The following is a 24,408-nucleotide window of genomic DNA, read 5'->3' on the forward strand; positions in this document are numbered from 1 at the left end:
AGTAAAAAAATGGCTGCCGTTGCCAGAACACTCACAGTATATACGACCACAACAAGAGGTCAAAAAAGTAATGTCTGCCTTAGTAAAAGGCAGTAAAAATGCCACTTTGTCTGAACCCACAGTGTTCTGTTCTAACCCACTTCACAGAAGGCAAGCCAATCAATTTCTCAAAGTCACATCTCAATAAAACTTTGTACTGCACTGCATTCATCCTTTTTCTGCCTGGGCCCATCTTTCCAAGGCCCTGAATTCTCACCCCTCCCCAACCCCTGAATCCTCCATTTTTTTGAATGGTGGCATTCAGTTAGAATGGCCTTCTTTTCTTTTCTATACTGGTGGCATCTAATTAGGACTGTAGACTAGAGAGACAATGTGGAAGAGTTCTAATTGGACCGTCTGCTGGTAATTTCCCGTAAGAACTGCTCTTCCCCTTCTCTCCAGTCTGCTGACCAAATGTGCTTTTTAAAAGAGTGCTCAAGCATTTTAAAGAGTTGAAGATGACATGCCCCTTAACACTTGTGCACGCTGAACTATATTTTGTGAATCTCTGACACATGGCAAACTGCAAGTGTCAAATCATTCACAAGAGCGCTTCCGGCAATTTAAGCCGGAAGATTTAACCGTGAGAAAGGCAACTTGAGACATAGTGATCCTTATGTGGATGAGACCCATCTCTCTCTCTCTCTCTCTCTCGGCTCTATTTCAATTTGTACGAATTGAAAAAAATAAAACAAAACCCGCAAACAACTGCTCTTAGAGGATCCAAAACCGCCGTGACAGACGCAAGACACTCACAATTTTGTTTAATGACTAAAACCCTGCTTGTTCGTTTCAGTTTGCAACCCAGAACCTCTGATTTTAACTCTTGCAAAGCTCTCTGCCTCCATTTCATTAGGGTAACCACCCACCCGCATTTTGGTGCAATTTCGCAAGGGACAGACGGTTTTGCCACTGTTTTCAATGTTTGCCTGTCAAAAATCCCCATGAATTTACCATGCTAGTTTGGGCCTGTCTGTTGTGGTCTATGGCTTGCAGCAAACTCCTATCTACACTTGCAAGATATAGCTGGAGTGGGGTCAGAAGTGGGGCAAATATAGGAAGATGCTTCTGGTAGATCTAGCCTTGGGTAACCATAACCACAGCTGTTGCGATGGATGTCCCGATTTCTCCTTGATCCCCCTTCCTGCCTCCCTTCTCGAGGTCCCTCCTACAGGGCGGTTACCAGGCTGCCTATGTGGGATGAATTGACATTGCTGCAGCAGCCTGTTTGCATACAAAGCAAGGCTCTGGCCGGTGCCTGACCTGCCACTGCCTAGCTAGCCTCATCCGAAGCCCTTCATTGCTGCGGGGGAGAAGAGCAGTGGCAAGACAGCTGTCTCTCTGCCTCCCTTGGGGAAAGTTGCTGATGTTTCTCACGGTTGACAGACGGTGCAAGGACAGGTATAAAGCTGACGAAGGATTTGGGGGGAAGGCGGGGGGAAGTTAAGGAGATGGGTTAAGTATTGTGGGAAATAGTACTATTGTGGCAATTCTGTAGGCCGCTGGATTTTTACCTGCACAATGTTTTGCTTAAGATAGTTGCATTTTTTTCAGCTTGGGGACAAGCGGCCCTTTGTCTCATACTGTCTTGTTTTTTGCCTAAACGGAGTCCTTCTGGAAAAGTACACGTTTGTCCGCCAGGACCAAATCTCTCTGCCACATATGTTTTGGATATTAATCTGCATTTTAGCAAGAGCTCGCCTCCTAAAATAGCCGCAGTGGGTGAAGTGGCCTTTCCCCTGATTCTTTGGGTTGATGACTTAAAATGACTTATCGAGGGGTATTTGGCGGCAAAGGCTCTGATGCAAGGCGGTGGGGGGTGGGAAGAAAGATGCGAGTACCCTTTTGAGCATGCCTATGGTGGCAAGTGGCAAAAAAATTTGCAAGGCCTGGCATAGATTTTAGGCCTCTCTGGAGCCTCGTTGACGAGAAGAAAAGGGTTAAATGTGAATTCAGACACTCTGTCTCTTGTCTTCCTGTTTGCTAAACTGCTGTCTTGTGTAAAAAGACAGTCTCTTTTGGCCTCGGGAATGGAGAGTTGTGTGACCATTTTGAAGTTTAAAATCAGGTTTTGTAGCAGTTGTTGTTGATCTGTGAAACCCGGCTAAAAGAATGTGTTGTACTGCCACTTTTTCTTTTTGGTCTCCTCTTTATCTTTGCTAGTGCATATTCTGTTTTATTGCACAATTGTCTGATACAGATGTGCTTAGACAGTGTTGCTAAACCCAATGTTATTTGTGGGTTTTGAACCTCCGAGCTATATATTCACTCCCATTTACTTTTAAACAGTGCTTTTTGTCCTGGGGTACGCATACCCAGAAACATTTTGTGACTCTAAGTTTGGCCTCATTGAGGGGCAATATTTCAATATGAGCATGAAAATGAGAGTACCCCTAAACATTTTTTTAGGAAAAAAGCACTGCTTTTAAATACCTTTTCTTTGGCTTCAAACATCTGTAGAGAGACTTCATGTTTCACGCACATACACATACATGCACACACTTGTTTATCAGTATTACAGAAAGGGATGTAATCAAAGCCTCTTTAGTCCTTAGGTGAGGGATTGTTGCCAACAGTTCTAGTATAAAGTCAACTAAAATATTTCGGAATGATCCCCCTAAAGTTGTCCCATTGACTTCATTTGGAACACATTTAATTTAACTGTTGAAATCAGTGGGACTTTTTTTTTTTAAGTGCTTACCTTTGATTGGAAATCCCCTTTTTTTCTTTTGGGAAAATTCATGTAGAACTTGGAGATAATTTAATTTGAAAAACATTACCGTTTCCTAAATAAATAATTTGCTTCTCACTGAGGAAAAGAGGGATAAGATACCCTCTTCAGATTCTATGTTTGAATTCAACTGTTTATATTGAAATAAATTAAACCACATTAATTGGATAGTACATATATAATAAATTATCATAATTAGACTGGCCCGCTTTTTCATAATGAAAATCGAAATAGGGATGCTTTTTCTGTATTTTAGAGACACATTCCACTGGAACCAATGGGGCAAGTTAATGGCAACTGTCATATCCTGTTGAGAGTCTGTGGTTAGACTGGGGGAGATAAGGTTCAAAGTTTACTGGATTGTTAGTTACAGTACTGTCCTGTCCTGCAAACTGACACAGCTGAGAGAGTTGTTGACATCAGAAGAATGGTACTGGTCAATCTGGAATGCCATGAACTCTGTTTTTTGAATCTCATGCTTTGATTTTTACTGTAAATAGAGTTTCTCATTGGAGATTCAGCAGGGCAGAATTCGGAAAGAATCACCACTACAAAAGTCCTTTAAAGAAAAGAATTGGGGAACTGTCCTTGATGGACTGTGCTCCTGTTTTCCATTCCAAATGTATTTATTTAACCATTTTTTGTGGGTTTGGAGTGGCCTTCTTTGTGCACTCAAATATGACTAAACAACGCACAAAGAGCTCTTTTGGAAGCACTTGGGACCGTTAGGGGATTTTGAAAATGTTAGTAATTTCAGCCATGCCCATACATGCTTTAAAGGTTGTTTTATCACATTGGTAAACAAAGGCAAATATTTGAACAACGGCATTCTTGTTTGATACATGTTTTGGCGTTAGAAATGGAACTGTGCAGAAGTCATCTGGGATCTTTACAAAGTTATTTCAGGTCTTCCTTTATCAGCAGTGTTAAGGCTTGTGGCACATCATCATACACAGGGCAAAGGCATTCTTAGAAATAAGATAGAAATTAATTTCAGGCGTGAATAATTTGTGATTGCGGGTGCTGAGCTTTCCTCCTGGGGAACATCCTTTGCTGGAAAAGTATCGTTTTCCTTTGGCATTGACTTTTGTCTCTCTCTTCTTACGCCATCAGAATGAAACACTCCCTCCCACAGTTAAGAAAGTGGATGCCATTTGTGAGGATGAATTGGGCAGGCTATGAGGGGTGGGGTCCTGCGTACTGGTGGGTCCTATGAATTGTGCAAGTTCTCCACTTGTTTAGGTATGCTCTTTCTATTCTGTTTTGTTCTATGGAAAGGGCGAATGAAAGCAAAGTGCTTTTTATCTGTCACATTATCTATGATTGTATTTCTAAATTCCAGACACACCCCTTATTTAACCGCTGGAAAATAAACAGACTAATAACATCTCAATGAAAAAAAAAATCTTTCTTTCTTTTAAGACTCGCTATTGTTCCCCCATGGAGCTGTCAGCTCTCTCTGAAAACTGAAACTGTTCATTCAAAGTGGGGAGACAGTGGCAATTTCAAGATTCCTTACCCTTTCTTGTAAATTGAGGAGCATCCAGTTTGCTTTAGGAAACAAAAGCAGCTTTAGGAAAACGATTCCCAGATCTTCTGCTTTTCTGCCTGTCCTCAGTATTTCTGCATGTTGGAATAGTAAAAGCACTTCCGTGCTATGCTTCAATTAGCTGCTTCCTCTTTGACACAAATTGTGTTTATTCTGACATCTGAATCTGGCTTGTAAGTTCACTAGCCAAGCCAGGGCTGCAAACCATGGTTTCCTGGATCATATGTAATGGCAAACTATGGTTTGTACTAAATAGGAATAATTTAAATCAGAATGTGTGAGAAGAGTGGCTGTGGCTTATTGACAAACCATGGTTCAGCTCTCCGCCTGAACTGAACCCATGTAATAAAATCAGGTTTCCTGCCATGTAATGGTGTGGAAAGATGCTTTCCACAGCATTGTCATGTTGTGTGTGTATTTAGGGGCAGGCATGCATCTCAGTCACAGAGCACATGCTTCGGATGCAGAAAGGTTTTATTCCTGCCATCTCCAGTTAAAAGGATCAGGTTAGCAAATAGTGGGAAAGACCTCTGCCTGAGGCTCTGGAGAGCCAGTTCCAGTCAGAAAACACAAATAGCCTGACCAGACGTAATGCAGTTCCCCATGTCCCATGTAACCAGCCAACATAGTATAGAAGATCATTGGATGACGTCTTTGAAGGACTGCCTTCTCATGACATGAGCTTGCCCGCCCACTGCACTATTCCTCAAAAGCCTTGATCTGTTTTCCACTGCCATCAGAGGTTCAGCTGGATGATAATGCATGACAGAATCTTTTTGGTCGTGGCACCCAGATTACAGAACTCCTTTACCCAGGAAGCCTGGTTGGCCCCTTCCTTTTTGGCTTTTCGGCGTCTGGTAAATATTTTCCTGCTTTGCAAAGTTCCTGTTTTGGATTCTCTAAAGCTTTTCTGGTCCCTTTTGTGGAACTGTATTTTAGGTGGCTCTGGATATTTTTTTTAGTTCATTGTTCATCTTGTAGCTTTAATTATTATGTTTTAGGCTGATGATTTAAGTTGTTTTGGGGAGGCTAAAAGCCAGACCCCGAATGATCTTGTAAATTGTAAATAAAACAATGTCAGTTCATTTCTGTAGGTCGGTCTTGTTATCTGTTATCTGGTGATTTTTATCCTAAAGCCTGAGTGAAGAGGGCAGAACAAACCATTGAGAAAACCATATTGTGTCACTTTTATAAATTACAAAAAGAGGAAGAGAACAGTATGGTTCTTTCAGTGGGGTCCCATTTTTTCACTGGAGACCGCTGCTCTAAAATGTATCAAGCTACGTGCATTATCTTGTTCATCACTTTTGATAGCAATGCTCACAAATTTACATTGTTGTATTTCGGGTCTAAACCTTTTCTAAACATACTTTGTGAACGCTGTGAGTTTGAACGAAGCAGCTATTATGGTGGATACTGTCAAGGCATGCAGCATTTAATCATCATTTTGAAAATAACTCACCCAGGGAATGTTCAGAATGAAACATTTCCTTCCCTTCCCTTCTGCATGGCTTTCTGAATTGTGGGTAGATTTATGCTTAATCAGCTTTATTGGCAAAGAAAAGCATATAGGATAAACACAATTCAGAAGACTTGTAGAGGAGTTTGTGTTTAATAATGCATGCAACATTGATTTTGTGGAAAGAAAACCCAAGAAGGAGAGAGTGGTGGTCACGGACTAGCACAGAGTTAAGGATGTTATTATCTTGCTCTTTCATTCTGACTGGGTTTTGCTATGTATGTTGGGGCAGCTGTAACCATTGATGTGACTGCCCTTACATTTAGGAGAATTCTGCGTGCCTCAGCCACACAGTGAAAGGGAGAATGTTAAGGGAGCCAAGGTTGTAGGCCTGCTGTCAAAAGTACCAAGCAAAAGTGGGTTGCCAGGTCCTTTGAGAGGAGGTCTGCACAACTTGTGATCTATATGTTAATGACTGGAGAACTCTTTCCTTCCTGATTAGTTTTTGTCCCATGTTGTATCTGTTTTTTAAACATCTTATTTTGACTTACCACCCTTCTCCCTCATGTCTGCTCCTGTTTACTGTTCTTATTAACAAAAAAATAATATTCCTCTCCCCCAAAAAGTTCCATTGTGATCTACCAAGCAATATACGGTAGCCCACCGCAAGATTTTATAAGCTCCATACTTTACCAAACTGTGGCTGCGAAATCAGGGTTTTCCAGCTGCTCACTGGTTGCTATACATGGTTTGTGGGTCGCATTTGATTCTATAAACATGCTCAAATAAACTTATTCTAAAGAATTTCTGAGTATCCATTTTTATGCTGAAGGTGCACAGACTTATTGCTGGCCTTCTGTAACACATTAGAACTTTCACATTTTATCTGCTAAAGTGTGAAGCTGTTTTTATAACTAGATCAGGCCAGTGGTCTGTCTTGCTCTTGCTCCTGGGGATGGAGCCCAGGGCTTCAATCTGCATAGAAAGAAAGCATGTGATGTTCTATTGTGCCACGACGCCTTTTCAGTGCAAGAGATAAGGACAGGCTAATCTACTGTATTTTTCCATGTATAAGACGATGCCTTTTGCTAAAAAAAAGAAAAGGAAAAAAGAAAGGCAAAAATTGGGTGTCGTCTTATACACAGATAGTGAATGCAGAGGGGGGACATGCAATTAATGGCAGCAGCAAGCAGGAGATTGGCTGCAGTGATTGGGTGGGTGATTGGTGGCTGCCACAAGGCCTGTTGGCGATTGGCTGTGGCTGCGGCAATTGGGCAGACAGTTGGCGGCTGTGGCAAGGTGTGTGATCGGCAGTGGCTGTGGCAAGCGATCGGCAGTGGCGGGCAGGCGGGTGAGCGATTGGCGGAAGTGACCTCCCCTCCAAAGCTAAACAACTTAATTTCTTAATTTTGGGTGAAAAAAAAATTGGGGGCATCCTGTACATGTGAAAATACGGTATGTCACTTCCAGACCGTTGCTATTTTGTGGGTGAGAATTCAGCAACATACCAGCAAATTCAGGTTGCGCATCTGAAGCAGAGTTGGCATCCTTTCACAACAAACCTGCTTCCCCTCCACCCCATTTCTGTAGTAAGGAAAGTGACCAGAAAATGAGCTGGAAACCAATTGCTTGGTGCAACAATACCGTACAACTTCCCTGCAAACAAACCAGAGAATGAATGCTCAATAAACAACCAAGGAGGTATAATCTGCCCAGGCACTTTGTTCAAAAACATCAGGATATATGTTCCCAGGTGTGTGGAAGGGATCCTAGGAATGTATTACTGGTCACTAGCTCATTGGAATACAGGGAGAAGATGCTACTGTTAAGGACTGATTCTCACCCCCTCTCCCCAAGTATTGAAAATATGAAATATGAAAAATGTGAATGAGAAACAGGGACCAACTTGTTTTTGCAAACATTCATTTGGGAGCCTGAACTGCTTGTGGCTTCTTGTTGAGTGCTGTTTTTGTGGCAAACGAACACGTGTGAGGAAAGTCCTCAAGTTGCAAGAAGCTTTTCCATGCACAACTTCTTTCAGGTGATGGCCTGAAACATCCCTCCCTGATTTTACAGAGCAAATTCCATAGCTTACGCATTGCGTGAAGAAGTACTTTCTTTCAATTGGAAATTTGAAGGGAAACCCCAGATAGAAATGTAGGTTGCAGGCTGACAGAATGCAAGTAGCCTTATATTTTTCTGAGTTGGTTTGGTTTATTATTAGCACTCCTGCTCTTGAGATACCAGCAGGCAGGCTTTCTAGGATCAATCAGAACAAAATGTGTTATGCAGACCACATACAGTCTCCTTAGAAATTGGGGAACGTTCCTGGGGACGTGAATATTTCACTGGGAGCTAATGCATACTTCAGCAAGTTGCAAATGCAGATTTAGCACTCACATTCCCTGTTCCCAGCACCCCTGACACTTGATTGGCATTTACCATGGATCGAGCCTTTAGTGTGGCAGCCTTTGTGTGCTCTGTGGAACTCCTTGCCAGTAGAGGTTTGGCAGGAACTGCTCCTCCCTTCTTTGAGGCAACTTTTGAAAACTTAGGTTGTTTCAACAGGCCTTCGCTTTATGAACTTTCTCTCTTTAACCAATCAGTATTTCACTGGTGTTTTATTGATGTTTCTCATGAAGTTTTCATGGATACTTTTGTTGATTTTATTCATATTTGTTGTATGCCACTCTGGTATATGAAACAAAGATACAGAATTAAGCTTTGGCTGGGATTCTCGTGGATCTATTATAACCATTAGGAGAAAACTAATTTTGTAAATGACTCTTGTCAGTGTTTTTTAAAGCAAAACATTTCTGCTATCCCAACCTGCTGTGTCGTGTGTATTGGCAGAGCTGTGCTTTTTGTGTGTTTGTGTGGTGGGGGTAGGGTTCCCAGCCAGATTTTGATAATTATCATGACTGCTGTTTCCTTTGTTTTTTCATGTGCTCCCTTCTATTCTGTTTTATGATGACGTTTGTTGGTTTCAATTTATATTGTGTTCTACCCTACCCTGGTATTGCACTGCGATGAAGCGTGAGTTAGAAATATTTTTAGTTAATAACAAAATCATGTCAACCTACAGTGACCCTCACTCTGCAGATGGGGAGGCGAAAGGCTGAGGGGTCCTTTCTTCCAAAAAGGAGCCCTGTACACTGGACGGTATTCATATTTGTTTCCCTCACAACATCACTGTGAGGTAGATTATTTTAGGACTTAAAGACCGCTCAGAGATCTTGCAGCGAACTTTGTAACTGAGCAGAAATTTGGATCCAAGTCTCTCAAGACTTGCGCTGTAATCTCATGGATTTACTTAGAGCTACCTAAATGTTTTAACGAGAGACCTAAGTGAGTTAATGGTTGTGGTGAGATGTGAATCTGGGACTAACTGGCTCACGTTCCTCTGCTTGAAGCTTCATGCTATGCTGGGGCATTGCTGGGCAGCTCTTGAGGAATGTTGATGTTGTCTTTTTAACTTTCCATTGCTCATTACGTTGCCAAATATCTTAACATGCTGAAATGTCAAGGCTGTTCAGTAGACTTGGATTGATTTTAAGAGCAGTGCTATCAACTGTGAGCCCGTCTTAAGCTGAAATCCTGTACACACTTCCCTAGGAGTAAGTTACGTTGTAGACTACAACCCAAGGGCCACATTATTTTCTGCTCAACTTTCTAGGGGCCACCTGACCAGGAGCAGGTAAGGCTACCGGCGAAAGCGAACAGAGCAAGTACTGAATCTTACCTTTTTTGTAGGCTAGTTCCACCCAACACTCTCTAGCCTGCAAACAAGAGGCATGACTGGAGTTTCAGGACACATTCGAGGCATGCAAAAACACTTAAGGAGGGTGTGAAGTCTAGGGTGGCGAGGGGTGTGGCTCAGGAAAACAGGAGGAAATCTGATTGCCACAGAAGTCAGCGCTTTCAACCAGCGCAGAGACAAGAGAGGAGTGCCAAAGAAGTGTCATCTGTGGCAATTGGGTTTTCTTCCTCTGTCCATTGGGGCAGATTTGGGGGTGAGAGATGAAACCGTAAGCCTTTGCCTCTGATGCCATTCTCCAAGAGATCTCACCAGAAAACTTTGGGCAGGGAAACTCCACACTCCTGTGGGAAGCCAGTAAACTAACCAGTACTCCTCATGGGTGTGGGGGTGGTGTAGGATTTGGCCCAAGAGCCTTCCAGAGTCACCTTAGGTTGTTTTATAGAATATTTTTGGTATTTTATTTTCTACAGCTGCCAAATGGTCTTAATGTGTCCTACTTAATTCTGATGTTTCCCTTTGTCCTGTTTTCCGCTCCAGGCACAAACCATGAATTACGTTGGGCAGTTAGCAGGCCAAGTCTTTGTGACTGTGAAGGAGCTCTATAAAGGATTAAATCCCGCCACGCTGTCTGGGTGCATAGATGTCATCGTTGTCCGCCAGCCTGATGGGAACCTCCACTGTTCGCCTTTCCACGTGCGCTTCGGAAAGATGGGAGTTCTGCGTTCGAAGGAAAAAGTGGTAGGGGGACAGAAGATGTCTTGACATGGTTTTTTTTTGTGTGTGTCAGAAGCTCCCTCTTCACACAATATATTGTGCTGGGGGCAGGGATGTTTTCATCCTATGCGCTCTCAGGACCACACTTGATGATACATTGCATGCACATGTGTGTTAGTGGTTACTAGAACCACTTCAGCTCAGGCTCCATGACAGCTCCCAGTGGGCCTTGTTGGCTGAGCTCTGGAAGATGTTGTCTCAGCAAAGGCCCAGAGTCATTTGAAAGCTTAAGAAGGCCAGTCAAGGTCTTCTCTTCCAGTTGCTTCCCCCAGCCCACCAGGAGGGTTAGCTGAAGCCCTTCAAGGGCACATATAACATACTCCTGCAGGATTGTGGATCAGGAGAAGCTGTAGGAGAGTCGCCACCAGAGTCGAGGCATGATGGAAGAGCCATGCCCTTAGGCTGGGGTAATGGAGAAGGTGGTGCTCAGCACTCCCCTCCCCATAGTATGGGGACTTGTGAGTCATCTGAGTTTGAGTCCTTCTCATGGAGACACTAAGATGTAGATGCAAAGACAGGGCAGTGCATATATCTGTAGTTGTGGGGTCCCTGATCCAGATTGGGATAGCAGCTTCCTTTCTGGGCAAATGGTCGCTTTGACTGGGGTGGGGGACATTTCCATCAGGAAGTGTTAGATCCTCCTCCCCAATCTTCCTCACACTGCAGTCCCAGTCTCAAATTTCCACCCCCAGCTGCCATGGTAAAAAGGAAAGCACAGGCAAATGTCATTGTGCAAGTTAATGTATCATCTGCTTTGGCCCTCTGGGCAGATCTGTGACGCATGTTCTGGACTCCCCACAAAAGAACCATGGGAACTAGAATTTTGTGTCCTCAGCACTTTCACCAAACAACAAAACCCAGAGAGGTGGTAATTATTGTGTGTCAGATGTGTTATTTGCTCACAGATTCGGGTTTTTTTTTGTTTTGGATAAGGCCTTTTATCACTGGGAAGGCCACTGTTTATTTACAATACTGAGCCTATCAATGGACAACATATGACCTGAAGCACTTTTATGGATTCAATAAGGATTCGGTGGGCTTAAGCTTATCTCTTTCGCTGTTGAAAATGTCACTTAAAATTGCTTATTTGGAGCTCAGTGGCACCTAGGACCAGGAAGCTGGTTGATGCTTAACTTTCATTAGATCAGGCAATTGTACCCTAGCTATGAACTTGCTAGGTAGATGTCCTTTGACAAACCTCTGTTTTCTCCCTCTCTGCACCTGCCCCTCCCCCAAACCATGAAATATGGGGATAATAGCACTGATGTCCCTTACAGGGTTGCTGTAAAGGATTGCGAGATAATGTGAAGTACTTTCATCACTTGAAAAACCTTACATAAATGTTAACTAGGATGATGTGAATTAGCCCTTTTCACGGATATAAGAGAATGCTCATTCACACGCTAACTCTTCCGGTGCTCTGCAGTGAAATTATATTGTTCAAAAGTCTTTTGCCCTCCCCAGGTTGACATAGAAATCAATGGAGAATCTGTGGATTTGCATATGAAATTAGGGGACAACGGAGAAGCGTTTTTTGTAGAGGAAACTGGTGATGACCAGGTAAGACGAAACTCCGCTTCCCAAACATCTTTCATTTCTGATAAATTATGGTTACAGCGCAACATCTGTAGTGGATCGTCAGACCCCAAGACTGCTATGCCTTTAAGAGATCCATTATAGGGAGAAGGCTGCTAGATCTGATTTCATTTACAGTTCTCCATTTCTTGCACCATTCAAGACTTGATTTACACACAGTGACAGATGGAGGAAGAGGGTGGATGGCAAAACCTAAAGGCCAGTTCACATGACCCCATTATTTCTGTAGTGATTCCGTTTCTTGCTGTTTGCATGTAGCTGTCATTAAATGGAACGTTTCCCCATCTGATTGCCTCTTCCTCACTTGCTGGCAGTATTCATTGGCAGAGGAAAGCTTGCATATTGTGAGACTGCTGGCTGTATAATTGATTGTTACCTGATTGTGTGAACTGGCTATTTTTGGTAGCAAGGCATTCATTGGCTTGGCTGATTTGCCTAAAGCCAAGGTGATTGGATTTCCATTACTTTCCTGATCTGTGCCTCTGAGCATGCTCCCCAAAAGGATTTTTTTTAAAAAATCAAGCAGGACTTCCATGTTCCTGCTGCAGAACTAGTCAGTGCAAGAGGATATAGCTTAGTCCCTCTGCACAGAGGAAGGAGCCAGTTCCAGGAAGGAGAGCCCATTTTGGCATGTGAGATGAGCAGGTGCAGCTCTTGACAGTTCCATAGCATGTTTCTTGCACTGATTCCATGATTGAAGCTGCAATCTTATATATACTTATTCCATGAAAGCATGGTGAGAAAGGATTCAGCTACATTAGAAAAAACAAACAAAAAACCAGTGATTTGAATGTGTTATAAAAATGCAACACCAGAAGGTGCCAGAGAGCACAAAACTTTTCAATAGTGTTTTTACCTAGGGTTTCCCCCCTTTTGTTACAACAATTTAATTTCTGACTTATTTATAGTGTTTCCCACCTCCTGCATGTAGATCCACCCAAATAGCCTAAATGAAGCCTTATGCTTTGTAAAATTTGAAAGAGCTGCAAGGTGGAGTATTTACAAAAGCTTATGTGAAGCTTGAGGTACATTTTGGGGCATATGTGTGTGTGTGATGAAGGGATAGATTAATCTTCACAAATGTCAATGGAAATGAAATAAGGAATATCAAGGGGAATAAGACGCTGTTTTTGTCTCCTCCCTCTTTTTTCTAGGAAGCAATTCCATACCACTTGGCTACATCTCCCATTCTTACGGAGGGAACAGCTCTCATGGAGTTACAGCTGAAGAGAAACTCTGTGGACAGGATAAGAAACATGGACACTGGAAGCAGTTCACAGCTACCAACCTCTGTTTCTTCATCCGCTGTTGAGCCCACTTCTTCTAGTTGTTCTGTTAAGAAAAGGAGGAAACGTAGAAGGAGATCTGCCCACAAAATAGACACTTCAAAAAGAGATGAAAATGACGATACCACTGAAGATGAAAACATGTTCCCTATAGAAATCAGTTCCGACGAAGAAAATGAGCTTTTAGACAATACAAGGTATTGATCCTGCTTAAACTCGGAGAAGTGATTTATTCAGAGGCATTAATGTTCTTTAGGCAAATACCTATGAAAAGACATCGTGTGGATTTCCTGCAGCATGAGAATGATTGGATACATATGGATTTTATTCTGGACAAAGTTTTCTCATATTGCACAAAGTTCCTATATGCATACTTGCTCCAAAGAGTCAGTGGATTTAAAAGAGAACTGAATTCACTTTAGGAAGTAGAAAAAGTTTTCATCATGAGTTCCTAGCCCAGGGGGTTAAGGAAATTTAAGGAACCGCTAATTTCTGACCGCTAGAGTTGTGTTTTTTGTTTTGTTTTCCAACTTGCGCTTCTTATCAGAAGCATCTGGATTTCCAGTCATCTTGAGATGACGTTTGAGCCTAACAGTTCTTAGAGAAGGGAAGTAGTTTTCTCCTTGCCAGTGTTGCAATGCTATTCTAGTTTTGAACGAGAGGTTGATGGTTTTTTTAAACACACACACACAAAAAAACAAAACTAAACCTCTTTTCCTCTCTTTGTTCGTTTATACTCAGAACATCTGCCTCTGATCTTTGTAGAGATGAAGTGTTTGAGATAAATACATCTTCAATCAGTGTGCTCCCTCACCACCATTCGGATGGAGAATGGTCCCCTTCACCAAGGTACGATATGTGTTAACTGGAGTACCTCAGGTAGTCTTCTGTGCTAAGTGCCTTCGTCCAGCAAGTTCAGACACCATGCAGCAGTTGAAGGGAGTTGAGCTCCTCCCACACTTGTAACATTCATGAAATGATTGTATATTTCTGGGCTCCGCATATGTACACCCATAATTAGGATAATCAAGCATTCCAGGTTTCATCCAGACGTTGAGCTGGTTTGTGCCCGTACCACTAAGCCAAACCATGCCTTAGCATGAATGTGAGGGTTCCTGGAGAGCACATTGTGCTCCTTTCCTGGTCCTCCTGCTGCCGTAACTTCATCCATGGTTTGGCTTGGTATGTCGTCTTGAACTGCCTTCAGCCAGAGTTCAGCTTGGTGCTATGTGCAAGCCAACTCATTGAGTGCTCAGCTACCTGTTACACGTGAGTGTGTGTAAACCACTTCTTCATTTCAGAGCACAGGAAGAGGAGTAGATTTGCAGTAGAGTTTCAGGGTATGTGATGTTTAGTGTGAGGCTGAACTTTCGGAAAACTTGTTGATCTTAATTATCCATTATTAGTTGCGACTGAACATTCTGCGGCACATGGATGAAAACCCCTTCGGTAGGCTGTAGCAGTCCTGATAGGATCATGTTGATGGGAAGAGAATTATTTTAACTCCTACATACTGGTTTTACGATTCAATGAGGCAGCTACATGAATGCAAGTGGAACATCTCCGTTGCTGGTAATGGAAGAGTAAAGAACCTCACATGATTACAGAGGTCTGCCTTCCATAAGCACCGTGTACATGTGGTACTTCTGATTTTTGATCGCATTATAAGTGGAAGGGTCCTTAGTCATAATATAGGATCCTTTTACTGCGATCGTTAGGTCGTGTTTCTTGCGGACCACTCTGATTTTGGGGCAAAATCATACAGATGTAGGGTTGTTTTTTTAAAAAAAAACATGCAAAGGTATTATACTTTCTTTGTCAATTTCAAAACAATGTTCTTATAACTAAAAACACGTTTTAGTGATCTCATGCTTAATCCAGTTGCTAGAGAAAGGTTAAATGGCAGTGGAGCATGTCTGTGCAACACACATATTTTAGATAACATTTCTGCCTGTTTCCTCTGATGAGATCAGTTTGTACTCTTCACCCTCAAATTCGCACTTGTTGCACCAGAAGAGGCCAGGGTGGATCACTGTTTTGCATATGTTATTATAATGGTGGCTGTCCTATTTGCAAATAATTGCAACCTTTTGTGTGCTGTAGTTTGGTGTCTCTCTGAACGGTACACTGACCTACTGTACATTTGCTTATAGCGATTCCGGATCTTGTCGCTTAGAAACTCAGTTCTCTTTAAGCCGAGTTCCTTGTTTTCAAGCGGGTGGGGATCTCACTGTGTGTCCCAGCAGCATGTGTTGATTGCAGCGTATTGTGGAATAACGATGCCTGTTTTTTCCCTTCCTTTTACTACACCTCACACTGTCCAGTAAGCCCAGAACTTGCCCAGGGAAGTCCTCTCATCTCACTGTTCCAGCAGATGGAGGCTTATCTAGTTCTTGCCCTCAGCAGTCTTCTCACTATCCTGCTACAGACAGGTAGAACAGCAACTCTCCGCAAAGTTCTCCTTTGGTTTGCTGGAATGCTGATTAACCCTTTTAACCCTTTTTAACAGTTTTGCAGCCTTCCTCAGACTTACCAAACTACTCCTTATTACTAACACAGTTGCTTGGCAGGAAACTGGGGTTAGCAATTAGGGTTTTTGTTTCACTTTATGTTGCCACTGTATTAATGACGCAGAAACTGTAGACCTCTGGCCAAAAATTGGGCTGGTTATCATCTGCAGTTCAGTCCTTTGTTATTTCTCCAGCTCCTGTACATTTCTCCTCCTCTTCCACTTCCTTTCCCCTTATTTTTGTTGAGCTGCCTGCATTTCCTCAGGGTCCTTCACTGCCAAGCCCTTAGGCTACTGTTTTATCCAACACTAGGTCCCCTTTGGTCAACCCAGCTCGAAGGCAGGTAGTTTCCTCATGGTACAACACAGGTGTACATTGCCAATGCTCTTTTGTAGGCACAGGGGCTCTGATGCACCTTTGGAGCTCCCTTGACCACAAGAGCTTCCTCATTACTTCAGTGAGAGGGGAAAGCTCCACACATGCAGGTGATATGAGCACATAACCATCCATTGCCGACTAAGCAAATGTTGTCCTCTCGATCAGGGCAAGAAAGTTGCAAGAACCAGAATCTGAGGTAGACATTTTTAGGTAAAGGTAAAGGGACCCCTGACCATTAGGTCCAGTCATGGCCAACCCTGGGGTTGCGGCGCTCATCTCGCTTTATTGGCCGAGGGAGCCGGCGTACAGCTTCCGGGTCATGTGGCCAGCATGACTAAGCCGCTTCTGGCGAACCAGAGCAGCGCACGGAAACACCGTTTACCTTCCCGCCGGAGTGTTACCTATTTATCTACTTGCACTTTGACGTACTTTTGAACTGCTAGGTTGGCAGGAGCAGGAACCGAGCAACGGGAGCTCACCCCGTCGCGGGGATTCGAACCGCTGACCTTCTGATCGGCAAGTCCTAGGCTCTTTGGTTTAACCCACAGCGCCTCCCACGTCCCTACGTTTTTAGGGACACCTAATTTCAAATCTTTTTTTAGACGTTTTTAGGGAAACCTAATTTCAAATCTCTCTTAAACAGCAGGGAGTTTGGGCATTTTAAAATAGCCCGATGGCTTGCTTGTTTGTTTAAAAAAATCCACGTTCGTACTTCCTGTCGAAAGTTAATATGTTGAAATATATATATTTGTTCCCACAGACAAATTGTGGTGAATAAATATATCGTTTGCTGAAAAAAGAGAGAACAGGCTCTTGAGTTATAGAACAACTGTGCTTTCTTTTCAAAGCAAGTTGTGTTTAAAAGCGGTTCGTGTTTGTGCTGGGGAAGACTGAAGCAAAATCCCCAAAGGATGCACTGCGATACAAAATGTTGTTATAGTTTAAAAGAAACAAACAAGGGGAGAATTATGTTGGTGGAAGACACAGTGATGATGGCAACCCGCTGGTCACTCTTCCTTTCACAGTGCTAGCGGAGGAAGCGCCTACATATGTATTTTTACCATGCTTTCATGTACTGAGGGAAAATCAGCAGCATTTAGCATCTTCTAGTGCTTTCTAAGTAAAGGAGAAGAACAGGACGTATGACTGGGTGCAGGACCCATGTTTCTATATATGCTAGGAATCAGCAACTAGGACAGGAGTGAGGGAACGTGTGGCTCTCCAGATATTGAGGATTAGACCTCCCATCATCCTTGGTGTCTGGGACTGAGGGGAGCTAAATTTCAACAACATCCAGGGGCACACAGCTTCCCCAGCCCCCTCCCCTGGACTAGAGGCTCTTGAGCAATACCAGCCCTGTTTCCTCTTTTGAAGCAAGAGATGTATGCAGAAGGTGTGGTTGCAACAGGCAACAGGACTTGCTGGCAACCAGCTGACGTGGGTTTTCTGGAAGGTTTTGAATTAGGATGAGTTGCACAGGGTGATTTGCATTGACAAATGTTCTGATCCCTTAGTGAGTTGATCTAATTTTGCATGTTTATTTGACTCGCATTCAGTAAACAAAGCTTGCCATGCCCTCCTACCAGATGTCAAAGAGACAAATAACTTTTAGAAGACATCTGAAGGCAGCCCTGTTTAGGGAAGCTTTTAACGTTTAATAGGTTATTGTATTTTAGTGTTTTGTTGGAAGCCGCCCAGAGTGGCTGGGGAAACCCAGCCAGATGGGTGGGGTATAAATAATAAATTATTATTATTGTTCACGGCACAGCGTTTTCAGCTGGCATCCATGTTTGTCGTTCCTGATGAACGTCTGTAATAAGATTTTTGTGGATATGGACAAATGAAGCAGCAGAAAATGCTTCTCTCCACTTCGTTGCTGGCAGTCTACTTTGGGGGGGGGGGCAGTGGGGGGGGAGCAAGGCTTGCCCCTCCATCTTTCATTCCCTCTTGAAAGTTGTCCTCACATATTGCTAGCAGCTGACCTATATCCTTTTTGAACTGAGGGAAATCTATAGTCAACTCTGAATGAAATTCCATTAATTATTGGGCTTCCCCTTTGACTTGGTGGGTCCTTTAGTATTTATAGGTTCATAATGTCCTATCTGGACAGTCTGTTTTGCTTGTTTTTCCTTTTTCACTGTCTCTTGTTTAGACGATAACACTGTATTTCCTGTTTATGTGATGTTGCAAAATTGCCAGGCATAGCCTGAGATCCTTTAAATTTGCCAGAAAGTCTGCAGAAAATACAGCCACCCTTTTAGAGAAGGTGACATTTAAGCAGTGCCTGTTGGCAATGTATACATTCTGGATATAAATTTTCCCTATCTATCTCTATCATCTATCTATCTATCATCTGTCTATCATCTACCATTGTCTAAAGATGTTTTTATTTAACAATATGTACATACATGTTGCTTGCTTGTAATTGCAACCTCTACAAGCAAAACAGAGACATTAAAATTGTCAGTGTTGTTGTTCTAGTAATGCAGAGATGCCATTTCTCTTTTAACACGATAACAGTTCATCTGGGCTTTGGCATTAGAAAGGGATTGGCAGCGTAGTCCAGACCCACCTGCAGTAAGTAAGCTTTCCAGATGCCCACAGGGACTCCCCCCCCCCAAATTTCCCGAAATTAGGCTGGGAGGAGCATTCTGCTGTAACCAACAGAATAGGTTGTGGCATTTGTATCTCTGTGTGTGGTGCCCACTAGTTGCTCCAGTTTGCAAATGTGTCCACAAGACGAAAAAGGGTTGCAGACTCCTAGCTTAAAAAGGCAGTTATGTAGAACTTCCCATAACAGTTCTAGAACCAAATTATTCATGTCTTCTTGATGACTTATGATGTATGTCTTACGTTTAGTGTGTTGGTGGTGTGAACTCAAGTTTAGTTTGCTCAGTATTAGGTGGGTGCTTTAAGTCAGAATTGGGCAACATCAGAATGCTTTTGGGTACCAGGGGGACCAAGAACCTGGGATTTTTTCAGCCTCATGTATCATTTTTATATATGTAGTTGGTTGGACAAACTAGTTTGTTGTATCCGAAAGTTCTTCACTAGCTGAGCTATTGTATCCACCTCCCCTCATTAAGTTAGGAAACGGATCATTCCTCTTGTTTTGCGTAAGAACATCCATAGATTCAAGTTTCAAATATTTACATCCTGAGCCTCTGGGATCAGCACATTATTTTTCTGGATCAGGACATGTTTGCACAAAAATGTTTGTGCAGGGAGGTGGGGCCATGGGTCAAAGGCTGCCTGTGTAACAGCCTACACAGATTTGACACTGCATACCTGGTGTGTGTGTGTGTGTGTGTGTGTGTGTGTGTGTGTGTGCTTGAGGGTGAACTGAATCAATGCACCAGTTCCTTCCCCCTTCCTTCCTTCTCATCAGTTCGTCAGTGCTACCGCTATGCATTAAAACGTTACTTGCATAAATGGATTTTTATTGCATCCTTTGTTTTCCAAGGCAACCGTTTTGTCCACAATCAGATTAGTGGTTCATGTGACCTGTCCATTTAGGACTGATTCAGGCATCTCCATGTCACAGGGCTATTCTGTGTCTCCCTATGGAGGAGAATGCACTGAGTGAGTTCATGCTATAGGGGCTAACTCATTCTGTCCCAGGATATCCTTGGGTACCCTTTTACTTTGGACACCTGAGGTCTAGAATTCTAGGAGTCACCTTGTTTTTGGCATTATAAGTTGCTCTAAACTGTTTTTAATATTGTGTTTTAATGTTGTGTATCCCGCCCTGGGGACCTTAGGGTCAAGGGTGGGTTGTCAACCATTGTCATCATCATCAACATCTCCTGTGGTCTTTTTTTCATGGTATCGGAACCCTTGTGTATGGCCAGCCACATTTGCGCATTACCTGTTCACAAAATGTGGCTTTCCCGGGGTTTCAGAATACTAACCTAGATTAGCATTTATTGACTTTTCTCTGCAAAAGAAAGCTATGGGAGTGTATTTGTGTGCTGGCAAACTACTGATTTATGTTACTAAGCTTTAAACCCTAAATAAACTTTCTTGGGAGTATACATCCCATTGGAAGCTAGTGGGATTCAACCCCTACCCCCCTGCAATAAATGTGCTTAGGGTTGCTTGAATATTTATATTGCATTCATAGACCCACTAAATACTTTGCAAGCAACTTTTATATTGCTAGGGTTTTGAGTCTCACAAAATACTTTGCATCTAACTTTAAAACTGTTTTAAAAGTTTTCTTATCTAACCTCGTGCTTTTGGCTGCCTATTGAACTGGGCCCATACTACATTTGGTGTGAAAGCATGTTTCAGTTCAGATTGCCACTAACAATAAAGGATCTCAAATTGCCCTGAGGTTGTGTTTACGTTTATTGTTGTTTAATGCACGTCTTCTCCCATTTCCTCCCCACTTCTTTCTGCAGTCCTTCAGGTTCACGGCCCCCAACGCCTAAAAGTGATTCCGAGTTAGTCAATAAATCTTTGGAAAGGGGCGTCCAGAAGAATAATCCACAAATGCATTGGGACTGGGGCGAACTACCTCAAGCCACAAAGGTATGAGGGGAAACATCCTCCAGAATATTTTCAAATGCCTATAATAAAATAGCTTCAATCCTTCTTCTGTTTTTAGAGCTGACTGTCTTAAGGTAACAGAGAACTAACAAATGTATTTTAAAGGAGGGTGAAGTCATAACACCAAAACAAAACTTATTGCTATGTGCACAATCATTGCAATAGGATGATTTCCTGTTCTCCTCTGGTGTGGCTTCAAAAAGTTTTAAACTAACTGTAGTTTGTCATTGCATTCAATTTATATTTTATTCATTTGCAAAAATTAAAAAAAATGTACCGCTGTTCATTAAAAAAACGCCCCAGACATCAGAGCGGTTCACAGCAATAATATATAAAACCACACATTAAAAACCATATCGAAATTTAAAATTGGAGATCATCTAACTTTTACAGAAGGATAATCTCTTAATGGCCAGCAGGTGCTTCTTGGCATAGGTTAGTTTTAATATTTAAACAGGTGTTTAAATGTTAAAACAGAAGGTGCCTGCTGAACAGCTCATTCCATGGGCTTGGTTTCTTGTGAGAAGAGTCTTGCCAACTTGAGGGACAACCAGTCAACCAACCAAGGTGTTCTATGGTATATGTGTGTGTGGGGAATTCCCAGGTGGTCTTCCATCCATCATCTGCCCAGGCTCATGCCGTCGTAGCTTCAGCAAGATGGCTGCATCATGTGCCCTCCGACTGTATGGAATAGCTCAGTCCGTAGAGCATGAGATTCTTTATCTCAGGGTTCATGGGTTCGAACCTCACACAGGGCAAAAAAAGACTCCTTCATTGCAGAGGGTTGGCCTAGATGACCCTCACGGTCCTTTCTAACTCTACAGTTCTGTGACTTTGTGACTGTGCCCTGGGAAAGTGGTTTCCATAGACACAACTTTCAGACTGGTACCCTGATCGGAAAGTAAAGATTGGCTGCTTCTCCTTTTTTTGAGCTTGTGCTCGGCTGCAAACCCAGGGTTGCTGCTGCTATTTATTATTACATGGCAGGACAATTACTTAGGTTTTGGTGTGAATGCAGTGCTTGCTTTTCACAGCATCTTGTTTCTTCTTAATCAGGGAAGCGTTGTTAAACAGGTGTGTATTCTCTTTCCAGACTGCTATTCCACTCAGGCTAAAAGAATCCAGCTCTGCGGTGAATGTGAATCCTTCTGAAAGCACTCACTTTCGAGTCATTCAAAACGACGTTCTGGAGGATCTTCAGAGTCGTACTCCCTTACCTGTCGTTGAACAGGCGGATGTTGTGCTGACTCTGGAAGAACCTGAGCTTCAAGAAGGAATACCTGAGATAAATGAGCCCAATGTAGACATGTTAGGGGCAGCTGCACCTCCACTCCCTGCAAATGAAGACGTCAAGCAGGCTATGGCTTGTTTGGCACAGCCAACAGGCGGCAAAACCGATTCTCCCTCCAGGAAAAAAGGTAAAAGCTGCTTGTACGATTGCTTCTGGTTTTGAACCCAGGCACTGGAAAAGTTTAAGCAGTTTCTTAAGAGAAAAACTAATTGTGCCTGGTTGGTTTTTTTTTTTTAAAAAATGAGATAGTGGGGATGAAAGGAAGAAAGAAGTTTGTCTTTTGTATAAGCAGCAGTGGAACTTAATTAGCAAAGAGGTTTTTGACTGAGAGATGGAGGAAGAAAGGGAAATGTCTTCCTTAGATGGATCCAAATTTGCAAGCCTAGAGGGGATAGGGAGCAAGGAGAGGGGGGGTGGAAGGGAGGAAAACTTCTTTCTGAATTCCTCCCAGCGCCCCGAAACACACTGGCTGAATTGGCTGTTGCAGCGAAAGATACACAATATGTCCTGAGAAACTGTCATATTCCCTTGAGCTTCTTTGGAGATTTTGTCAAAGGTTTTGTCACAGGTTCCAGAGTAGTTGTTAACTACGTGCAGTCAGTCAGAAGCAAGCCTTGTTAAATTTACCAGGGTTTGCTCCCAGACAAGCAGAGTTGGAGGCCAGTTTGAAGGTGGTCCGGGGGTCATCACCTCCTCTCTACCTTGCTTCCCAAAACTGACCTTTTAATTTCACTTCGGGCGAAATTCAGCGGAAGTTCCAAAAATGGAAGAAGGGCAAGCTTTGGTTCAGGAATGTTCCAGTGAGTTTCCATCACTTAAGTATCAGGTGCTAGAGGAGGAGTCCGTTGGTGGAAAGTCAGGCTCTGTACCTCAAAAGGGGAAGTGAAGAGACTCGGCAGAAGAAATCTCTGCGGAAGAAATGCTTGGAGATCCCTTGTTTACCTTGTTGTGGGAACTCAAAGCATTTCACCTTCCAGACAGCTTTCTCAGGCTCTTACGTAGTCATGTGCTTGTGTAGCTGTGTCTTGCGCAAGTTCATTTGTTTACAGCTGACGGTGAAAGCGAAAGATCTCTCATTCTCACAGGCATGCAACAGGATACAGACAAGTTTCCTCTTTTTAAGCATTTGTTTTTTTTGGTTTTTTTCCTTTGCTTGCAAGCGGGATAGCTAGAATTCCAGCCTCCTTGAAATCAGTGGGAGGTTTCCTATTCTCTCTAGGTTTCTCCTCTATCTTCAAGCAGAAATACTTATGATTGCTTGCTCTCTAATGTTCTGGGTGGGTCCCCCCCCCAATACTGGAAGCTATTTAGCTTTTATGTCAATGGGGCACACTTCCCCACTTCATAGCTGCATCCCCCCCCCCAGCTTCAAGAACATAATAAAGAGCCCATATAGTCTGGCATCCTGTTCTCCAGTGGCCAAACTTAGGTGCTTATGGGATGGCCTCACATGGGACCAGAGAACAACAGCCCTTACGTTAATTCTAAGAACATTCTGAACCAGTTTGCATGTCAATCCAAGCCAAGCTGTGACTGTGCAAATGACCAAATGGGTGCGGATGCAAAGCAAAGGCTGGGGTTTAGTGCTCTTTGTTTGAAATTAAAAATTTTGCACCTGCCTTTGTTGTCTTCCCCTGCAGCATTGCCCTCTCATTCTATATTATGTTCTAACAGGAAGGTGTAACTCACGTGCTCCTTCCTAAACCAAGACAAAGCCCTATGGCCAAAGCAGCTTTGATGGAGAGGAGGGTCGTTAGTTGCTACCATGAGAATTAGATATTTTGCCAGCGGACTGACTGTACATCCTCAAACAAACAAACACACACCAGGCAAGCAGAATCCGTAGCTTCCTCTGGAGGAGAGAAATGAGTGTTCAAATCAAGTGCTTTCTATTAATACCGTGGGGTTTTTTTTTTGCCTTTCACAGATAAGCGTAGCCGACATCTTGGTGCTGACGGGGTTTATTTAGATGACATCACAGATATGGAGCCAGAGGTTGCTGCACTCTATTTTCCTAAAAAGTACGTATGGTATTAATTAGCACTTATAATGCATCCGTCTGATTCAACAGACCACAATGGTGTGCATGGATCAAGAAGCAGTTTCCTAATGGTTGCAGCAATGTTAGTGGAGCTTATATTCTCCAGTAATGGTGAATGATTCATTCACTTTCCCCATAGTATTCTTCAGAGGTTGTTTAGGAAATCAGATTCTGCCGGATAATTTGTGCCCACCGGAAGTATTGGACTGTGACTTCCATTGTCCCTGATCATTGGCCATTCTTGCTGAAGCAGATGGAAATTGTAGTACTAAATGTATGGAGGGCACTAGGTTGAGAAAGAGCATACTAAACTCTGCCTTGGGCTCACATGCTCTCCCCTCCTTCTCTAATGTGGAGGAATTCAGAAGCTTTTGCTTTCATTATAGATTGAGCACAGCCTATTATGATGGCCCAAGCTAGACAAAATGTGGTTAACTATAGTT

General features: G+C 42.9%; 1 protein-coding gene across 12 annotated transcripts in view; it reads left to right on the forward strand.

Moving 5' to 3' along the window:
• The window catches only part of LPIN1 (lipin 1), an 83,266-nt gene that overhangs the window by 37,711 nt on the left and 21,147 nt on the right, over positions 1–24,408 (forward strand). For 6 of the 12 annotated variants that reach the window (XR_014524061.1, XR_014524062.1, XM_083495549.1 and 3 more), the window contains 8 exons: positions 10,076–10,276; positions 11,777–11,872; positions 13,063–13,391; positions 13,936–14,043; positions 15,519–15,626; positions 20,486–20,615; positions 21,727–22,051; positions 23,852–23,945. Coding sequence is in view for 9 of the 12 variants with exons in the window: in XM_083495549.1 (XP_083351675.1) it covers positions 10,076–10,276; positions 11,777–11,872; positions 13,063–13,391; positions 13,936–14,043; positions 15,519–15,626; positions 20,486–20,615; positions 21,727–22,051; positions 23,852–23,945 (1,391 nt within the window). In the remaining 3 variants the exon portion in view is untranslated. Of the gene's footprint in view, positions 1–1,228; positions 1,441–10,075; positions 10,277–11,776; positions 11,873–13,062; positions 13,392–13,935; positions 14,044–15,518; positions 15,627–20,485; positions 20,616–21,726; positions 22,052–23,851; positions 23,946–24,408 lie in introns of those variants that run through there. The other 6 variants (XM_083495554.1, XM_083495557.1, XM_083495550.1 and 3 more) reach the window with 3 other exon arrangements.

This window comes from Podarcis liolepis (assembly GCF_965112155.1).
Source record: "Podarcis liolepis genome assembly, chromosome: 3".
Lineage (NCBI taxonomy): Eukaryota > Metazoa > Chordata > Lepidosauria > Squamata > Lacertidae > Podarcis > Podarcis liolepis.